The 22,033-nt window shown below is 41.0% G+C and overlaps 1 protein-coding gene across 3 annotated transcripts in view; it reads right to left on the bottom strand.

Moving 5' to 3' along the window:
- Positions 1-22,033, bottom strand: part of sdk1b (sidekick cell adhesion molecule 1b) — a 249,036-nt gene that overhangs the window by 108,057 nt on the left and 118,946 nt on the right. For all 3 annotated transcript variants that reach the window (XM_086082687.1, XM_086082685.1, XM_086082686.1), the window contains one exon: positions 17,789-17,922. In XM_086082687.1, coding sequence (XP_085938813.1) covers positions 17,789-17,922 — 134 coding nt within the window. The remainder of the gene's footprint in view (positions 1-17,788; positions 17,923-22,033) is intronic.

Genomic DNA, 22,033 nt, shown 5'->3' with positions numbered 1-22,033 from the left:
GAGCAGACGTCCTTTGACCTTGGTGGCAGCCTCGCTTAGTCACAAATGTTTCTAACGGGACATTTGGGAGTTTTCTTGCTCCCTGGTGTCTCCAACCTCCAAAAACCTCTCGCACTCCAATTTACCCTGTCAATCTCACCGTATCGCCAACCCTTCTCCTCATCCTCCTCTTCTCGAGTCATATTTGAAATTCATATTAAGCAGCATACAGACGTACAGTAACACGTTGGTTTCCAGTGCAGACAAATTCATAGAGGTTCCGCACACACACACACACACACACATACCGTCGAGGGTGCAACAATATACTGGTAAAATAATAAGCTCGCAGCCGTTTTTGACCTCTGACCCCACAGTGATTCCTGTAGCACTCATATTCTTACAGAGGTCTCGCTTTGAAACACCAGCCAGTGAACAGCCGAGATACTATGCGCAATGTAGCTATAAAAGCACAGAGATACGTTTTGAAAATGGATTGTATTGTCAAAAAAACAAAAACACACACACACACACACAGATCCTCCATCGACTCCTGCAAGGATGCAGCTATCCGTCGGTCGCTCGGACACTGCCAACGCTTGACCTTTCCAATTTTCCATGTCAATCATGCCTGCGAGCACGGCAAACACACAGACAAACAAAAATCCAGTCTCCCGTACACGCGGTACAGGCAGCTGCCAATCACACGTGTGCAGAATCCAAAACGTCAAAGACTTTGACCTTCAGTTTTCTCCTCAACAGTTCTATTTGCCTCAATCACTTGTTACACGCCTTTATAATCAAAGCTTGTTTTTCACACTTGGGATCTAATGGCAGACACTTGTTTTGTGTAATTAGCGCTTGTGAAATGAAGAGATTTGGAAGAATAAACACATGCGTCAGATTACAAAAATAGGGAGAAGCCTTTTGGATGTAAGAGATCTTAACGCCTTTGACAACCCATAATAGGTCACAACTTTTGAGCAGAGCATAATTGCACATTGGACTTGTAATGTACTCCTCTATAGACTTGATGAAGCAGCATGCGGCTCATTCCTAACAACTGTAATTTATGCTTGGTGATCTGCTCAATGCAACCTCCCCTCATCCATGTCATTTGGAAAGTGACAATCAGGTGCTCCTTATTCCTCCCAGTGCACTGCACAACCAACGGACTGATGAAATCGCCTACCTTAGTAAAATCTAGAAATTGCAAAACTCACAGAAAAGTTTCTGACAAAGCCATGACATCATTGCTTTCCTGTCCAAGATTTCGCCAAGCCAAAACCCAACCCGATAATGCGTTAGGACCGAGATGAATCTTGAACAAGAAGGATTCAATTTGGAATCTGCTCTAATCGGACAAGCTGCTGCTATTTCTACTGTGAAAGCTTGATTTCCGGGCGTCACAGGGCGTGTACAATGGCATATGATTGAAGTGAATGACTCCGGCACCAAAAATAGAGCAGCGATGGTTGCATCTGGCCTGAAATCCAGGTTGCGTCACATTGCCAGCTTTATACAGCAGTCTTGTTTGACTCAAAATAGTTTTAATTTTAAAGTCAAACCAAGTTGAACATATCTGGTGCAAGCTCTGATAATTACATTTATGCTGCCATATTTGAATAACTTTTGACTTTTAACTGTAGTGGTGTGTTGGGCAATGAAGGCTGCATGTGTGAGTAGCCTTTGAATTCGGACAGCTTTCACGCTGTGTTATTCCGGCCTACAAATGTAGCCTTTGAGGGGCACAGCATGTGAGTGTATTGATTGCATGGAGATGTGATCTTTTCCAAATCTTAAAAGAAGAGGCAGGAAAAAACAAATGAGTGTTTACATTCAAATTACAGCAGGGATAAAAGTCAGTAAATCTAATGTTTGAAACGGGTGTCGCTGACACACAGTAGTAGTGGGGGGTGATTTTTGAGCCACATGTAGGTTTTTAGTCCCGCTCCTGTGGCTCCCTGGGATCTCTAAAAAAGAATAATAGAATTATTATTTTTTTTACATTTTGATTTTTCTAGATACAATATTCTTTAAACAAATTAATGATTAAATAAAAATGAATAATTAAATATTTAAAAAAATGTTTTAAAAATTGTCAGAAAAAGAGAGAAGAAAGGTAAATGAAAAAGTTTTGAAAAATACCTAAAACTGTCTAAAAAGTAGGAAGGAAGAGGAAAAGCAGAAAATGACCATGAAATGTCCATAAAATTGCCAAAAACATCAGAGAATTGAATTTTTTCTTTAAAAGAAGGCAGAAAAGAAAACGTTCAAGTAACCATATAATGGCCAGAAACAAAAGAAGAAATCCTGACATTTACCATAAAATGTAAAAAAAAAGATGAGAGGCAGAAAATTATTAAAATATGATCATAAGATTGCCAAAAATGTCAGAAATTAGCAGAAAAGTCTAAAAATATATGAAAAATGAAGTATGAACAAATAACAAAAAAATCCCAAAACAGAAGACAGAAGGTTGAAGAAAATGAATCTCAAAGTATTGAATGCTGTGTACTTTTTGGTTATGGCGCAGCTCTAATTAGCTCTCGGGCCCTCAGTACATTCTAACACTAACACACTGTTTCGTTCATCACGATGTTCAAATATTTTGCGGCTCCAAACACATTTTGGGTTATTTATTTGGCCTAAAATGGCTCTTTTAACAATAACAGTTGCAGACTCCTGCCCTATAACATATTCAGCATTTCCCTCATTTAGCAACTTCTGACAAGCCAAATGTGAAAGCACAACGTCGCTCTGGAGGCTCTACCTAGCGGCGAAACACCAGATGGAGGCACGGCGTCAACAGAGACCATCCGTCCTCATCTAATCAGGTGCTTTTCTCCTTATCCCCCCTCCCCCCCCCCCCCTCCCAGAAAGTGGCGAGGTAATCCTCGGCATACATCACGCTCTTTCATTGTCTCGCCTCCTTTGTCTTTATGTCCTGGGCGCTCTTTATCGCCTCATTCTTGTCCGGTAGACGCGAGTAAGTGAGCACAGCAGACCCTCGGCACAAGTAAATGTGTTGGCATGTGAGCGGATATTGAATTTCAAGTGTCCCCTTAAGGAAGGAGGGATATTCCGGCTTAGTGTTCATGACTCCTTGCGTATGCCCTCCACTTTTTTGGCACTGTCCGTTCAGACACGGCTGGCTAGCATAGTAAAGGCCAACGTGGCGCTTTGAGTCCTTGGGTGCTGTGTGGCAAGCAGCCGGCGACACATTTTAATTATTTCCGCTAACAATGGTGGCGAAGGGAAATGCATCATTGTTACCGCCACAGCAAACCAAGAATGAAAAATAAATAAATAAATCAAGCTGCAAGCGGCATTCACCCCATTTTTCATTGTGAATCCTCAAACTTTGACGTCATGCTCCGCCCTCATTACATGGCATCTTGTATATGCTTGCTTTCGATTGGAGCTCACTTGGACACATTCCATAGTAGGAGTTTGGATTTCACACAAAATGTCTGCTTCAAATTTGAATGGCAGATTTCCTCTTCAATTCCGGGCATGAGTCCTTCTGACTTTTCTATGCGTCTTGTCATGATAGGCACACCCACTCAATTTCAAGACAATCAGTGAAACTGGTGTCATGTTATTTTTCCTACTGAGTGAGTGTTTTGGGTTTTCCGGGGGGTGGAGGCATGTTCGTGACCCCGAAAATATATACATTTTCACCAGTATCCAAACAGATGCAAAACATTTTGAGTCTTTAGGCATGTCTAGTCGATTCTGTTCCTCGAAATAATAATTCCAAGAGGACCGCCTGCTACTTGGGCCCAAAAAAGGAAAAAATGGTAAACTATGCCTATGTTTATGTATTATTAATATATCAGGAACGAATAAATATGTAGATGGGAAATGAAAAATTAATACGGATGATGTAATACAGCAGAGAGACAGAAATAACAGCAAGTAGGGAATGCTGCTTATAACCCCCAAAATTGAGAAAGTAAAAATTGACGTTGTAGCCTTTCATCAGTCTAGGAACCATTTTGGGAACTACATGCCTCTATTAAAGAAATTTAACCATTCGAAAGAGCAAAGTAATTATTATGGAAAAGCCCAAATGAATATAATGAAAAGTACATAGCGGGTCCGGCTATGACGGCTTTTCGTCTCGAATGCGGCAACGCCAAGTCGGAATGTGACGATACGTAGTCTCACATGCCGTTACCGATGTAAAAAATCAATAAAAGCATTGCTATAAAACACAATATATGCTCACTGAAGAGGTGTGAATCTCCCCAATAAATTTTGATTCGCAGGACGGTTCAGTGCAGTGGGATTATGATTTGAACGAATATACCAGAACCGTTCTAATTTCACCTTTAAGGGTCACTGTCTCATCATTATACTAAAAAATATGTTAATGATTCAATTTTGAAGGAAAGAAGTTACAAGCAAGCATGTAATATTGTAAATGAAAGTAAATTTGGATTTCAATGACTTGGTAGTTGTAATTGCAGACACAGGAACTATTTTATAAGTCAGACAATTTGTGCTTCTGAATAAAATCCTGATTGCTTATACTGTTTACTTTCCCTGCTTATCTCCCTTGCAAGGTTATTAGTCCAACATCCGGGTTCATAATCATCCTCTATTTGACACATCTGCTAATAAATCTCTGAAAAACGGAAGCATGTTACTAAAGAATAGCCCCCCGGGTATGTGTGTGTACGTACTGTCAGTCAAACACGGTGCTAATTACCATTGCGTAGCAGGGAGTGTTTCATAAAAAAAAGAAAAGAAAAAGAAACTTTAGCAAACCATGTTGAGAGGCATTTATGTTGTCAGTGTGTGAATAATCTCGGATAAAAATTCAATAGAGACTTTTTTATTATTATTATTCTAATAAAACGTAATTTTCCCGGTTGTCCTACACAGGTAGACTTTTTTGAAAAATAGTCTAATTGTGATTTTTGGTCCTGAATATTTTAAATACGATTTAATATGTGATCATTTTTTCAAGGTCCTCTTCTCATGTATTTTTTTTTTTTAAACAGAGAATTCTCAGACATAAAAGTTTTGAGTTGTTAACTTACTGAACAATTTGTTTGCCCCACTGTGCACCGTTGTGGGAGGGAACCTAGCTGACTCACAGCCAATAGAAGCGGCTCCCCTATGAATCCATTCAAAATTCAGCATTTACATTATCAAACATCGTGCATGATTTGTTCTATTCATTTCACCGTTTAGTGTGTTAAAATGTGTTTTCTATTTCTTTCAGCATTTTTTGTCCCTTTTATTTATTCATCACAATTAAGAGTTGGTTGGCCTACTATGCTAACTCCCTTCCAAGCACCTTGCACACTTGCTGACTCACAAGTGAAGCACACATGTTTTTGTGTGCCTTTTTGTCGGTGTTTATATGTAACATGATCACTCATCTCGCCCCAGTCCCCCGGCAGGAACAGTTGGGGTCCACGTCTGATTAATGGCCTAATTGATTAAGTGGCTCGCAGATTGATTGTTTGGGTCTGGCCATAACAGATTCATTAGAGCGGCAATAGATCAGTGTGATCTGGCTGCAGCTGTTCCGCCTGGCTTGGGCAGCCTGGTAATGGCCGTCATCTGTCTGTGGCTCACACTATGGCCACATACATACAAAATGCACGTGCAAACACACGTACGCTTTCTGCCGTGTGAGATACGGTGTGTTTTTAAACGAGCGCATACAAAGAGTGACACAAAGGTAAGCAACAGAGACTATATTTGGATTAAAGGCCCCGTTGATCTATTCCTGTTTTCAGAATCCCCTTTCAGTATTCATTTCACACTGCGCCTCTCTTTCTTCTCATTTTTGTCCTCAAACTAGTCGCACTTTTTGCACCAGCTCACTCCTTTTTTTTTTCTCTTTTTTTTTTTATACTTTGCCTCCAACACCTTTCCTGCCTCCTCCATTTTTTCCCCCTCAATCTTAAATATGTATACATATATAATGTTAGACTTTGGTGTTGTTTTTCAGTGAAACAATGCTTAAAGAGATGCAGTACAGTTGATGCCCCCCAAAATGTTGATTCTCAATAGTTTATAACATTTTACAGAATTTTTTTTTTTTAACGACCAGGCACAACCTGGCTCAGAAAAAAAAAAAAAATATATATATATATATATTTTTTTTTAATATATTTTTTATTTATTTATTAATGTATTTATTTATGCTGCGCTAAGCAATCAATACCCTCACAGCCTTCTTTTTCCCTCCCTCGCCTGAACTCTGCGTGGACTGTTTCCCCTTCCTCAGCACTTCATTATCTCGTGTTCCACCCTTCCTTTAGGTTGCTTTTCTTCCTATACGGCGTCACACTCGCTTTGACATTCAGCCTCATCATTCACCGGCGCGTCTGCCTCCCTTTTTCTGTTGCGACAAATGAGCATCTGCCGACCGGCCCGAAACTCTCATCTAACCTGTTACGCAGTGCACACGAGAGGAAGCAGCGGTGCGCAGAGATGGGATGGTGAATTTGCATGCATAATAATATTTCATTTGTATTCTGGATACTCTGGAAGTGTTTATGAAAGCGCTGGTTATACAAGCAGAACACGGTGCTACAAGAGAGGCTATGAACATTGTAATCCTGCCTGGCTATTTATTTTGGATGAGTCTGACTATGACCACTAAGTGTAGAAATGTGAAGAGGAGATCTATTGGAATCTATTTGTTTCCTCTTTGCTTGCTTTTGAATCGCCATGGAAGTGTCTTCCTATGACTTCATTTAGATTTTTTTTTATACTTTGATTTGAGGAATTTAATTTGTATTCTTACCATTGCATCATAATGTCATTCCCCTCCACCCCAGATACAGTACAAGAAAAACACAGCAACATAAAATCGGTAACATTTCGTTTTTGGCAAAACTACATAATGAAAAGTCATGCTAGCAAAGTAGCTGCCTTGGCTTGCTACCATGCATGTGTGTTAGTGAGCTGCCATCATTTATTTCTTTGGGCAATGATGGGAGGGCGGGGTGAAAGGAGGCTACATTCAAATCTTGCTAGCAGCTTCAAGACTACATACAGCAGCTTTAATAATCATTATAAACCGTAGATTTCCGAGAAGGGCAAGAAGATACATTTAATGAAAAATCTGCAATGTAGCATGGCCGCGGCAGGGGAATCACGATATAACGAGGGAATACCGTACCGAGTTCTCTTCGCAGACACAAAGTAATGACTGTAAAACATCTGTCTCCGTGTATGTGCTATCTCCAGCTGCTATCCACAACATTCATTTGCATACACACATCTACAATATAAAGACCCGGATTCAGGTTGCAGGGGTGGCGGCGAGGACAGCGACGGGGCTGTCGGCATCATTAAAACAACGGGCGACTTATCGGTGCACTTGACACCTCATCCAGCATCCCTGAGTGGCTTTCATGTGTGCTCGCGCATTCCATCTCCTTCAAGCTGCGCGAGATAATATCCGCACGCGAACGCCCGCGCGCGCGCCCGTAAATTAGTCAGCGTCGACGGCACATCGCCTTTTTTTCCCCCGGCTGGCATCCTTCACAATAACGGCGCATTATTCCGCCCAGCAACCCCTCTCGGCAATTCCTGACGCTCTCTCGGCTGATTCAACATAGGACATTGATCCATCTGCTTCGTTTGCATATTGCCACGAGACACGTTGACGCATACAAATAACGGCGATATGCTCGTTTCCTGTTGAGCGTGCAGCGCGCCGCCCTTGATGCGAACAGAAAGTTGAGTCAGACTTTCGCAGCATGCTTTGATCTCTGGCCTGTGAGCTTCGCAGCTTGTACAAAACACTTGTTACAGGTAGCATCTGGCTTTTCGCGTTTGTTTAGTTGGATGCTCTCCCACTCTCCAATTACAGCCATTTTCCTTTAAATGATTCTTGAGTGTTGGCCTGCGTGAGTGGGTGTGCGCCAACGTGACTGTCAAAACAATACACGTGGATATCACGCCGATGATGGAAAACACATTCAATGAAGTACACACAAAGCAGTCACACTGTGAGCATATTGCTTGTCAGGCCGACATAGTGCATGACTCACTCTCCTGTCCATCACTCCATCGTTTTGTCTGTGCGCCTGGGTTTTAATTATAGAAGCACGGCGTGAGACAAAGACGGCAAAATGAGAGTGCTTGGGTGAGGGGTGGGGGGTTTGGGGGGGGGGGGGGGTTGCATGAACGGAGGTTGGTCTGATCCCTCTGCAGCTGCAGTAGTCAATAGAATCATTTCTGACGCAAACTCTTGTGGCGAGAATGAAGTCATTAGCCGAGCAGAGCTGTGCGGTAATAAGTAAAAACCGAGCGTGGCTCTGCCAGAATAAAGAAGGGCATCTTTAATTAAGGTTCGAAAGTAAAAGGTGGCCTTGTTCACACAGAGATACTGCTAAATTGTCTCTTCAGAGCAATGACGCAAACTCCGTTTTTTGTCCACCTCGCTCTCTTACACAAATCGATGTAGAACGTTTACACGAGGGTCAGTATCCATTATTATTGATGGCACAGTTGCCCCTACCAACATGGCTGCCACATTGACACGCTTTTTAGCCTGCTCTAGTCTACTTAAAGACGAGCGACCATTTGCGACGCTAATGACCTTCATTGTGGCAAGTTGAGAATTTATTTGCGATAAGACGGATTAAGACTCTTTAGGAAACCATTAGGAATGTTAAGAGAACATTTAGAAAACTCTGACCTTGAACAAACTCTGACATGAAATCAACAATCGCTAGCTAGCTCCCTCAGCAGAATACAGGCTAAAGTCTGTTTATCTATGACAAGTCAGCCGGAAACACGTGACCGCTCTCTGTTGAAGGCGCCCCGGCATTTTGTTGAATTGTGACCAATTCTGGAACTAATAGACTTTGAATGTTACTTTACAAACGGGCGCTTTGAGTGAACTGGATACTATTTTCTGTCCATTAAATCAGAGGTGCGTTGGTTCAGTTCAGTCTGTCAGTCTGGGTTTGGGATTACGATTGTCGGCCCCAACCGTTTCCACAACACAAGGCAAGAGGTCATGCTTATACTTTCGGTGTTAAAAACTTCACATCTCTGTCCTGAGGGGGTAGAAAATGACTTTGACTGATCTTATTCTGTCTGACTACATCTGTAGTCTACTTTTACATAATGACAAAATATGTCATAGACATTTACACTATTGTAATATTAGATTATAAATTACTCCCAGTCCATACATTTCTGCAATTATAAAGCTAAAGTAAAATAATTGGTACTGCGATATTAGAACAAAACGAGGAGAGTCCAAAATGGAAGCACTAATACTTTTATCATGTTGAACAATAAACACGTGGAGCCGCTTGTGTTACACGGTTACAATAGGTAGTGCGACTAATTAATTAAAAGTCATTTGAGCGGAATTTAATGTCACTGTTCAGTGCTCACGTGTGCTCTTATCAATGTGGTAGGGAGCTGCCAAAGCATCCAATGTGGGGCTTGTGTTGTCTTCGGCTTTTCAAAAACTGGAGAAAATCACCCGGCCGTCCAATCAACAGTGGGAATTATGTCGCAATGAACACAAGGGTGCTGGGGAGCAAATGTACGGTATATATATATATTTTCTCCCATGCGTGTGTTGTTTTGTTCAAAGTAATTTGTGTTTTTGATCACTGAAAATACACTCATTTCATAACTGCTCTTTTGTCTGAGGTCATTCTTCAGCCTTCTGATTGGCTAAATATCCTTAGGGTAGATACATTTCCTTTTGGTTTTGCGAGCAATTAGAGGTGCCTCTCAGTGAATGACAATATTGTGGAAAATGTATTTAAGTCGATCGATTCAAAAAGTGAAACTTACACAGAATAACATACTTCAAGTATCGGCTTGATACCAGTACCTGGTATTGGTACTCACCCGTCCCTACTTTTTTTATTTTATTTTTTTAGAATTCAGATGATTATAGCTTACAACCGATAGAAACCCAAACTTCCCATTTAGAAAATATAATATTAAGTAAAAACAATCAAAAATTATTCTTGATAAAGAAATTACAAAGGAATTGGCCTTCTCAAAAGTATTTGCTGATGTGTTAATGAATCAATATTATATAAATCACTTGAACTGAACTACTGAAATCATAAACGTTCTATATTTTTTAAATGTATAAAGATGCGCTTAAATGCACTGTACAGTTGGACCTCGACTTACCAGTTTACTTCAACCCCGTACCAACAAAATCAATATTCCTCATTCAAATAAATTGAAATTATATTAATTTGTTCCAGCCCCGTCAAAAATACTATATTTTTTTGTTCCATGTAAGACATAAACACTTTAATGTATAAAAATTATGACATTTAGTACCCAATACATGTACTGTATGACTTACAACATGTGCGCACGTTCAGACATGTACACGCCGCGACATTACAATCCACGTGCCACAACAATCATACTCTGTTCAGGGACAGTAAAATACCTCCAATTAGATGCGCCGCGGAACAACTGGGATGCGACCTGGAGCAAACACACACAGACAGATGTGCACACGACACACACAGACACAGAAAGAGCAGCGGCAGGCTCTCATTTAAGATTCAGTGATGTGGAACGGAAACATCTGGTCGAGGTGGGGATTAGGGACAGAAACAAATGGCATATTGGCACACAAACATAACAACAAATATTGTCAGCGAGCACACAAACGCACGCGTGCATACGTCGGTTAAACAGCTATTATGACATATTATTAAATGATTCTGTGACTATTCAAAGAAACTTTCATTAGCAACAATTAAACTGTATCTTACACTTTATGTTATAATGATTGAAATTCTAATTTGTTCGATAAAAAAAAAAAAAAAAACTCACAGGTCCGCTCAGCTGTTTCTAAAGAAAATATGACTGTGAGTAAATTTCAATTTAATGTCTAAATTGTTGCCGCACCAAGTGTTTCTGTTTCTGTTTTCGCATTAGCATCAGGCCAATAGACAAAGCTACAATATGTGTTTGTTTTAAAAAACACAATGTGTAATTCTCCTAGTTTTATGTTTAGTTTCACAGTTAACTTCAACTGGGAGTGGCGTGAAACTGCTTGCAGCCTCTTTTTTGAAGAATTATTCACTATTTGTGGGAGGTTATGCCGACCTCGGTCAGACAGCAGCCTAGCATGACCGAACAAGACACACAACACAGTCACTTCTTGGCAAAGAAGGAGAATAGACGGGGATGAAGTTGGATTGTGTAGCAGGATTTGGTTGTCTGACTGCAGATGTAATCAAACCCTGACTGACTTTCCTCCAATCACAGCTGTGACATAATCAAACTCACACACTCTCCCTAACACATGTTGTGATGATTTTAATGTGACAATATAAGGTTCACTTATACAGTCAATCAATTCTATTTTAGTCTCATCATCTGCTCCGGAACGGTTTTGTTATTCAGTAGCATTGCTTGAGAGAGAAAACAAAACAAAAAAACAAGCATATCTATTCTGTGGTCAGAATAATCCAAATCCTTACAACGCATCGAAATGACTTGGAAGAGAAATGATTTGACATCCAGACACTCGCATGCAACTGTATACAATGCTGAGCAGACGTTTGAGGTTAACTTTCTTGTTTTAATGATCGTTTTTTTTCCACAGCATTGTGACAAAGCAGTCAAAAGTAAGACAGATTCAAGCTTTGGCAATGACTTTGCGAGGAAGGTTGTAACTTTACAGTGTTGTGCATGGTTTTCTTTAGTGTTGTGCATGGTTTTCTTTTATATATATATATATATATATATATATATATATATATATATATATATATATATATATATATATATATATATATATATATATATATATATATATATATATATATATATATATATATATATATATATATAGCTTAAAGCTTAGCGAATGCAGAGCCTCGCTTTCTCCAAATTACCATGTTGCACCGTTGCCAACATTAGGGAAATTAGATAATGGAGCACCAGAGTGCTTCTGTGTATATACAGTGGATATAAAAAGGCTACAAATGCTCAAATGGCAGGTTTGTGTGGTGGGAAAAAAATGAGACCAAGAAAAATAATTGCAAAACTTTTCCACTATTAATAATGACCTAAAACGTGCACAAGATATGTGAAAAATAAAATACATATTTTTGAAAGGGAAGCAAAAAAATAACTGGTACAATATGGTTGCACAAGTGTGCACACCCTCCCATAAATGGGGATGAAGCTGTGTTCAGAATTAACAATTCACATTCAAACTCATGCAAAGCCGCCGCTACCCCTTTGCGTTGATCAATTATTGAAGCTAAAGCTGAGATAGCATTTTAAGTACTATAATGATTGTATCAGCGCACATTGAGTGGGTTCTGCCACAAGCTCGTCTTTCTTCTGCGCCCTCATCGCCGCCGTTTGATCCACGTTTTTGTGTCTACAATGCGGCTACTTCCCTCACCTCGTCGGCTTTCTTCCGGAACCACAATCTGACCTCGTTTTCTTACGGGCGTCCATGGTTACTGGTTTTTCCCTTCCCCTCGCTTCTTTACTCTCCGAAACGCTCATCTCGTCTTTCACGGTGTCCAAGACATGGCGGGCGCCTCGGGGGCCGGCGTCGTTGCTGTGTTTGTGCGTCTTTCATGTGCCCGTGTGCGGCTCTCTCTTTGGGGATATTTTTGCTCTAATGGTCTGCAGCAGAAATCTACAAAGACCTCCGCTGCGCTGAAGTGAGGGGAAAGAAACGCGCCGACATGAAGGTTATGCCGCCGCGCCTTTGATTGACAGGCTTGAGGTGTGTTGGTGTGCTTTTGCATCAAAGAGAGATGATAGGATGAATGTGTGGACTTTAATTAATTGGACTACAGAGCCTCATATCTTATCACTTACAGGAAAATAAAAGCCCTTTGGCAATTTGGAAGCGGCTCTGTCATGTAAAAGACACACACACACATACATACAATTCATCCATTTTCTATAGTGTCCTCATTAGGGTCACGGGTGAACGAGAGCCAATCCCCAGCTGACGTTAGGTCGGCGCACCCTGGATTGGTCATGACTAACAACTGAATTTTGCAAGAACGCTAACAGAACTTGTACGAGGAGTGACAACAACATTTGCATTTAATCCATCCCTGAGGAACAGTGAGTGGCAACCATGTAGCCGCCGGGCACCAAATTTACGATTCCACACGGCATCGAGGGGATCGGAAAAACATTTCTCTCAGTTATGACCCACTGTGCAGAGATAAAATATAAACACAGTTCTGTTACCTGACAGCTCCGTGGGTAAAACTCAGGAGTCTAGTGGAGAGAGCCTGGAGACACCGGTACTTTCAAATCCACATGTTTGGGGCAAGGAAATGTGCCGGAAATTAACCTTGCATCCATCCAATTTTGTACCACTTGTGACTTCCCCACTGAGTGACTATAGATGTGAGTCTAAGTCAGTCTCTGGCTCTCTCTGACCCTCAACAAGCAGTACAGAAAATGGACGGATGTGTTTACTGACAAAATTACCAAATGCACCAAGATAAGTGACCAATTTACCACTACTGTCATTATGGTTGTACCTTGGCAGAAGTCTCGCCTCTCTGATGAACCCTCGCTAATCGCGGGGGTCAGGAACCAAGCCCCAATGGCAGTATTGGACCCTCCCCTCAAAATGTTTTCCTATATTCATAGTTTAAAATCTCAATATACCCCAACTATGATCCCAAAACACTTGAATACCGTTTCAAACTCATCTCACAATATTAGCCGCTAACCGCTAACCGCTAACGACAAACATGGTAAGTGACTCTTCACCCGTTATGTTGAGCAGCTAGCCGTTTCCAGGTGATCAGCTAATAAATCCTAGCATGGCCAACATTGACCTAGGTCTTTCTTTGCAAACGTTTACAATCGTTTCATTACACTTTTTCCAGCGCTGCTGTTCGCTGTCAAGGTTGCCGGCTATCAGATGGTGAACAATCTCATGACCTCTTACGGCGTTACAGAAAGTGCAAATGGTTGATTAAAATCGGCGAGCGTTCATTGTACTTTCATTTTAGTTATGGTTGGTGGCTATTGCCCAAATTATTCTGATTGATTAAAATAGGCAAAGGATTAAAGTGTCACCTGTTGATTTGTCATGTTTTGTACTGTATATGACATATAAAAGTCTACACACCCCTGTTCAAATACCAGATTTTCGTGGATTTTGTTTTTTTTATACCAAGATAAAATCATTTCCAATTAACCAACCACATTCAAACGTATATTAGAAGAGAGTTGTCATACACTTGCCACCATTTAAAGGATGTTCTAGCAGTCTTTTTCTGGCATTTTAACTTTTGCTTTCTAGTAGAAGCCTGAAAGATTTTATGCTAACACTAACTTCTATTTTAAACCTTCCACACATTTTCACATGGTCCAATGAAACTAAGTTTGAACTTTATGGCCACACTTTCAAAAGGTATCTTTAGCACGAACGTTTGGCGAATGTTTAGTGAACATTGCGACCTTGAAGGAACCCTGATGACAAATCAACACTCGTTAGCTTTGCAAACAATTGCAAATGTCTTCCCCTTCAGAGGGATACAGGCTTAAGAAAAAATGCAGGGAATTATGAACAATTTAAAACAGCAGTTAAAAAGTTTTGAAATGATTTATTTTATTCATTTTATTATATCACAAAAAAAGGCATTTGAACAAGGGTGTGTAACTTTTTTATACCCACTGTAACACTGTGTGAAAGATGATTTCTTTATTTTTTTTCGAGTGAGAAAAAAAATAGTTCTAACAGTGTCCTGCTGTACATGTGGTGCCTTGGTGACAGAGGATGTTAAGTTTATGGCCATATATTGTCTTCGGCATTAAAACGCTGCAGGAGCTATTTATTTTAGAGCAGCGCTGTACTCTCAGTGATTATAGTGTGACCTCTCACCGTGCCGCCGAGCCGCCATCAATTGCGCCTGTTCCATCTCGAGCGCGGCTGACAGTTAACGCGTTTTTATCTTCAGCCGTCTCCAAGGCACTCGCAGGAAAAGCGGGCGGGCGCATGGAGATAATGGATCTGTCAAGTGGGCAGGTCATGTGGCCGTTCGTACGCCGCCATCTAACAGGCTCTGCAGATTAGGCAAATCATTTGGACTGTCCATCACGACCAAGCGTGATTGCGACAAGCACCTGTAACGGTTTACTCGTGCGCACAAAGAAAAAAAAACGATTACTAAGTCCTCAGCAGAGACTCGGATTTGACATTCTCACTCTGTGCCAATGATTCACTTCATTACTTCCTTTTTGTGTCTGCCTCTGATAATTTTACTTTCCTTCTGTTCTTCTTTGCAGAGCGCAAAGTTGGAATCAAAGTAAGAAAAGGGAGAATAGGATATAGGTGTCTAATTTCTTCTGGTACATTTATGGAATTTTATTTCATTTTAAAATAGGGGGCTTGATAGACAGCTCTGGAACTGCGCCTTTGCCTGTGCCGGCTGCTTAACAGAAGAGAGAAGTTGGGGGAGAATAAAAGTGGAAGCGCCTTCATTTGTCATGTGTGAAATGTGTCAAGAAATCACATCATGGCGCAGGTCAGAATATGTTTTTCTGCCTATGAACTCAGAATACTTGACAAAGAAACTCTTCTTTCAGCATTTTTGTTATAATATGCCCCACATCTGCCTCAAAGTCATGAGTAGTGCCGTATAAGCGACTGTATAGATTTGGACTCTACTGACCAATTGTAAATAGGGTGACCATATTCCCATTTCCCCAAAAAAAGGAGGACACTTGCAGAAATTGTGGTACCAGTCGCAGTTACACAGTGCACTTCACCACCTATTAGTCACGAAATTCCAACTGGACATTTTCATGAATTTATAAAAAAAAAAACGGACGCCCGAACAGAACGTAAGAAAATAGTCTCTCCTCGCAAAAGAGGACGTTTGGTCACCCTGATTGTGATAATGCTTGTTAATGACATTTCTGTCTCAGTGTGAAAATGTTGCATCCTACACCTTCACCCATCCTACAGGCTTTCCCCGCTGCTTGCAAACGACTGGGGGAATGCTAAGCCTAAGCATGAGGTGCGGTTGGCTAGCTATCACGCCTAAATGTGACCCCAGCTCATCTATAATTCACTAATCCTCGCCTCATTGGAGGCAAATAAAATGCAAGTATTGTTATTGGAGTAGCTGTATGCTACACACGATAGCGATAACAGAAGAAGATGGCGAAGATATGCTTACCGCTAAACTAATGTGAAATGTATAATAGAGCTGTGGACCACTCATTTGATTATTTAATATTCAAGGCCAATAAAAGTGTTTTTCTTACAAATATTAACTGTAATTATAAATTTACTACAGTAGGTTAGTGAGCGACGACAGCGCATTCCGACTCATGTTTCTAGTCAGAAACTGTACAATGTCATAATGTCTTTCATTTCCCAAATTCTTCCCTAACTCCTTTTCTCTCTCTCAATGTCAATAACAACTCTAGCTTGTTTTATAGCAAAGGATATTTCCAAGAGGAAAGTTTACTGTGGGTAAACACAAGCTGATAAAAAGAGACAAAACACACACACAAAAAGAGCAAACAGACATTTTACGACCCGAGACTTATCAGTAAAGTCTAACTATGCCCCCCCCCTCTTACCAATTCTTAGAAAGCACCCAGGGGAACACTCCACGCTGACAGCTGTAACAAGGTGCTGAGTGTGTGTGTGTCAGTGGGTATATGTGACAAAGAATGCCAAAGGATACAACCCCGTAAAGAAAATCTAATTAAAAGTCTATACCGCCACAAGGGACGAGGCACTAGCTTGCCTCCCTCGCTCGCTCTCGCCAGTGAATGTCTCAGCTGAAGGACTTGCAAGACGGCGTGGTCTATCATCTCGCTCCCACAGAGATAAAGAGGGATGTTAGGGGAAACCAGAGTGATAAAATAATTCCGGGAACGCCGCGAAAAGTTGCCGATCCTGCGAGGCCCATTTCATCCCGTAAGTACGGTGGACCCTCGCCCCAAAAGTGGCACCATTTGGAGTTTAAATATCATTATCAAGAGAGACTTAAAACTTACAAGATGCCTTTAGCAGCCCATTGTTAAAAGGAACCCCGACTGTCATGACAAGTTTGCTCTGTATTATTTATTAGGTTGTTACTAACATAACTATGAGATTCATGTTTCAAAAATCCTTTCCAATTTAATACATTTTGTAGAAAGTTTATTTGGACGTACGCTGCCGTTGTTATTTACGTCGCAACACATTTAGTGCGTAGTGACGTAGAATGGCGGCTGGCTCTCTGCCACGCAATGTGAAAGGCCTATAAAGAAAGCAAGGTAAGCCTCGTAGCGTTCCTAAAGAAACAACATGCGATCGGGAGAGTCACCCTCCCCCATGCCGCGCTCTCGTCATTCACCAGGCGCATTTCAAGAGTTTCGATCGTCCTTTTAGGAACGCTACGGGAACTTAACTTGCTTTCGTTCTAGGCGTATCAAATTGCACGGCAGACAGACGACATTTAAAAGCTAACATTTTTGACGAGTCATAATTACATTAACTCAAGATATCTGGAGCAGAATTGTGATTATGGACAACTTTAAATCTATAATGTACCTAGCATGGATGGTTCTTGGAATGTGGGATGACAGAAGAAAACCCACACAAGCACGGGGAGAACATGCAAATACCACAGAAGAAGGCCGGAGCCGTCATTTTAGAACCGTAAGGCAAACGTGCTAACCATTAAATCACCATGCTGTTTTTTTTATTTTATAAACCAAAATGATAAACAAACACAACAAGCACACTGCTCATAAACGCCTTGAATGTCTCAAGCTTTTGAAGAACAAGTATTTTCTTCTTCTTTCATTTTTTCCCCCTTACCCGAGATGCTCAAATAGACAGCGGGACTGGTCACGTTGTCGCCCGTCATCTCGTTCACGGCCTCCACGTGGTAACGTCCCGCATCCGCTGTGGTGGTTGTCAGGACGACCAGCTGATTATCCAAGGTGATGGCGCTGCGAGGGACACACATAGAGGCGGTTACCAAACAAAACAAAGTAAGACTCAAGAGAGGAGACAATTTGGCACTTTTGGAAATCACAAGGAGCGAAGCAACAATTGAGCGTCAGACAGGAACAAAGGAATCAGCCATTGTTATTGTGTGTTTGTCCTTCTGCTTGTCTATTGTCATCCCCCCGCTGCAAACTAACTCCAATCAATGCCACAGGCAAAAGGTAATCACAATAGACTTTATCTTGAAGAGGCGCTTCTTAAAAGCTGATTGTGGATGTATTTCACTATGTTTGAGCACGTCGCGCGAGGAAGAGGCGGCGCCAGTCAGGATGTCAGCTTGATGGTTTATTGATGCTACTTGTGTTTTTCGGACTGAAACCCCAATATTTGCGTGGGTAAACATGAGCTCTGGCGGTAAAACAAAATCAAGATGAGAAAAGGAAGCATATTGACATATAAACATGATGAGTGCCTTATTTATTCTGTGTCGACTGTACACTGTGTTCTGAGATGCGCGACCCTGAGAGATGCGCTCAGGATTTTAGGCCACATGAATAATGCATTACGTGAGATAAGATATGCAATGTGCATGAAAGTGAATGTTGTGTCTTTAGACCATTTTTGGAAGAAAAGTGCATCTGTAGGCAATGCTGGCAAGGGTTAGTGACACTGTGTATACAACAAAAACTGTTTGGCAGACTTTTCATAACACATTATATATAATATATTCAACCTTTGCCTGCTTGAACCGTCAGCATCGCGTAACATAAGCACCGGAAGCTCATTAACAAACAATTCAAATGTAATTAAGCTATCGGGCGTATATAAATGGAGGATTTGCTTATTTCATCAGCAAGGGATTAAAGAATTTGAGAAGAGGGTGTGAAGAGCCTGTGACAATCCCCAGCACCTTGTGAAGGGCACTAGGTAGACGGTAGAAAGCCTCCGGTGATCTCCACAGATTTCCAGACGGCACTCCGCTGAGCTGTAGCGTAGCTGTTAGGGCTGCTGTTATTACAGGTCCAATACCAAGAAGTGGCGGTACAAGTGGCCATGTGATATGTCAAAAACACTCTCGACTGCGCCTCTTTAGAAGGATGAGGGAATGTTAAGAGGGAGCTATTCCTCAGCAAGCGCGGACTCGGCTGGAAGTCGCAGCAGGAGAAGCTATCAAAAGCTGTCCTCAAAGAACTTTCAAGTCGTCCATGTTTTCATTGTCAAAATTTATGAGCGCATGAATGATGAACCGCGATACGTGGTAGCAAATGGTTACCTGCATTGTGGTTTGGTGCAGCATCAGGCTCCCGTTACTGATTTGTCGCAAACAAGATCATTGGAACTAACATACTTGATAAAACAACTGATGCACAACAAAGGCAAGTATACAAGCAATCCAAATTTAGTTACGCACCTTTGTTGTAGTACCACATTGGGCCACAACATAATACTGGTAGAGAGGCAGCATGATTAAGAGTAAGAAGAAGGGCAGAAGAGGTCCTCAAGCACGGACTTTTGTACGTGACTGGACAAATATTGTCGCTTATTTGTCGTAAAGTTAGGTCACCGGCGGCCATCTTACGTTGCCACTTGCTAAAGCCTGTATCTGACTGAGGGATGAATGTTTGCGACGCTAGCGGGTTCGTTCAAGGTTGCAGCGTTATAGAAACGTTCTAAAAACAGTCTTAATGGTTCTCTAAATAGCTTTAATGGCAACAAGAAAGATCACTAACTCATTTGCTCCCAAAAACGTATAAATATGTTCTATCTTAAATATTACCATGCTTCCAAAGACGTATATACATTTTATTAAAATGTTTTTTTATGCTAGAGCATACAGAAGGCTTTGATGCAGCCTCTGAACAGAAGAGAATGCTTGAAGCAATGTAGTTATTACAAAAACGGCCAGCAGGTGGCAGCAGAGTATAAGAGATCAACCATGTTGCAACAAGCTCTTTTGGAATGTGAATAATGATGAAACTTAGCTATATCCTAATGCTAATTGCTGCAAAACGGGAACAGATACAAATATACTTTTTTTTCTGATGAAAAAAAGAGACTCTAATCTTTTTTTTTGGTAGGTTCCATGTTTATATAGCAATCAGTTATATTGCAAAATCAGTCAACATCCAGTAAACCAGTCGGGAGTGAAGGGGGTTGCTTCAGTGGAAATGGCTGGTAGTGAATGAGTTAAGACTGTTTTGGAAACAATTGATTAGAGAATGTTTAGGAAACACTATGTGTGATCTTGAACGAATTCTGACGTGAAATCAACATTCGTCAGCCCAAAGCCAGCGAGCCTTTGTACTGCAAAGAGAAGTGACAAAGTCCAAATTCCTCCAATCACTGAATAGTTTCAGTCCTGAATACATTTTAAAAATGCTAATTGAATGTAAACCCAGTAGAGCTCTGAAGTCTGAAGACTCGTGTTAACTAGTGGAGCCTAGAGTTCAAAGCAAACATGGCGAAGCAGCATTTAGCTGTTATGCTGCATACAAATAGAATAAGCTGCCAACAGAAATGAAGTCAACCCCAAATACAATTGCTTAAAACAAGGCCCCCCCCCCCCCCCCCACCACACCTGGCCAAGCAGTATACTTAAGTCACCTTGGGAGTTCATCTTTGCAGGTTTGAGAGAGAAAGTGAGCCATGTTCTAATCCTCCAAAAGGGGAAGCAGAAGAGCAGCAATGAGCAGAGAGGATCTCATCCATTGTATAACAAGAGCTTTTTGACATACACTCAGACCAACACACACTCACATACAGAATGTCTCAGGTCTAATTTTATTCCGAGTGATTTCCCAGGAGGGCGTAGACAAGAGCCAAAGACTCAACACGTTGCCTGCTATTCTACTTGTGCAGGCTGTTCTGTTTTAACCTCTGGCATGTTCTTTCTAGGCAAACCACAGCATGTACAGATCGTGTAACGTCACCATAAGGGGTCTGTAATGCAATTTGCAGCTTCTCCGCCCATTAATTGCACAAGCCAGCCCATTTCATTTCAACTGTTTTATTCAGCAGATGCTGATTAATAGACAAGGACAGCGCTCGCTTCCTCTTGTCTGTCATGTGCAAGGCTGGCGATTTGAAAGAATTTGGGCACATGCAGTTAATAACATTCAAACGCAGAAGAGCTCCGCGTGAGGCTCTAAGAATGCAGCAGGGCCAATTAAGATAGAACATTAACATCTTCACATTTGCCGAGTTAAAAGAACGTGTTCATTTTCGGCGTATTTTCTCCCCCACCCCTCATTTGCAAGTTTTCCCATTAAAATGTTCCATTTGCACGTGAAATTACCGACAATGACACGGGCTGATGTTTGCGGTGATTCGCCTTGCTCGTTTGTTTCAAACTGGGAGGTCTCAGGCTTGATTTCCCATTAAATGAACACATGGAGCGCTCTTATCGGAAGAAACCCGGCAGGAAATAAATGAAATGTGCCAATGTGTGTCTGCTCCAGCAGCAGAGATTACAGCACCTCAATTTATTGGATTTTTTCTCCCAAAAATTATAATAGAATTCCTCTAGCTGGAAGGTAGTCGTACATTTTCTCAGAACAACAATATGTATATAGTGGGTCTTTTATTTAACGGAAGGGTTCGTCTGTGGGAGCTGATTTTGCGTTATATCTACAGTAAAACATAATTGTTTGTACTTTTTTCGTAGCCTCAAAAGGGGTGTAACCAAAAACGATCGGACAATCAGTTTTGATTTAAAAAGGTGCTCTTAAAGTAACTCAATAGGCTACAGCCCTTAAAGGCACATATTCAACTTCACGACACTTCCTCTTGTTTTATATTTCATCAAATTTTACAATACAGCGCTATTTTTCTTTTTTGAAAATACAGTGGTACAGTTTGACCTGTGATGGAAAATGTATATACGTTATCTCATTTAAGCATATGTAACCTGTGTATTCAACGCTTAGCATTTACTCATTCAAGTGTAACAAGAAGGAATTAGAATGTTGGTTACATACATTGTTGTTAATTAAAATGTAAGAATGTTTTGTGCAAGTTGACATGTGAGTGGGCCACGTGCACGCATGTGGAATCCTTTTCATCAAAAAAATGACCTTCTCCTTTTGCAAAAGAAGAGTTTGACTATGAGTCTGT

The sequence above is a fragment of the Leptonotus elevatus genome, chromosome 8 (assembly GCF_054856555.1).
Source record: "Leptonotus elevatus isolate MCC_2025b chromosome 8, RoL_Lele_1.0, whole genome shotgun sequence".
Classification (NCBI taxonomy): domain Eukaryota; kingdom Metazoa; phylum Chordata; class Actinopteri; order Syngnathiformes; family Syngnathidae; genus Leptonotus; species Leptonotus elevatus.
This window is presented reverse-complemented; position numbering and strand designations above follow the sequence as displayed.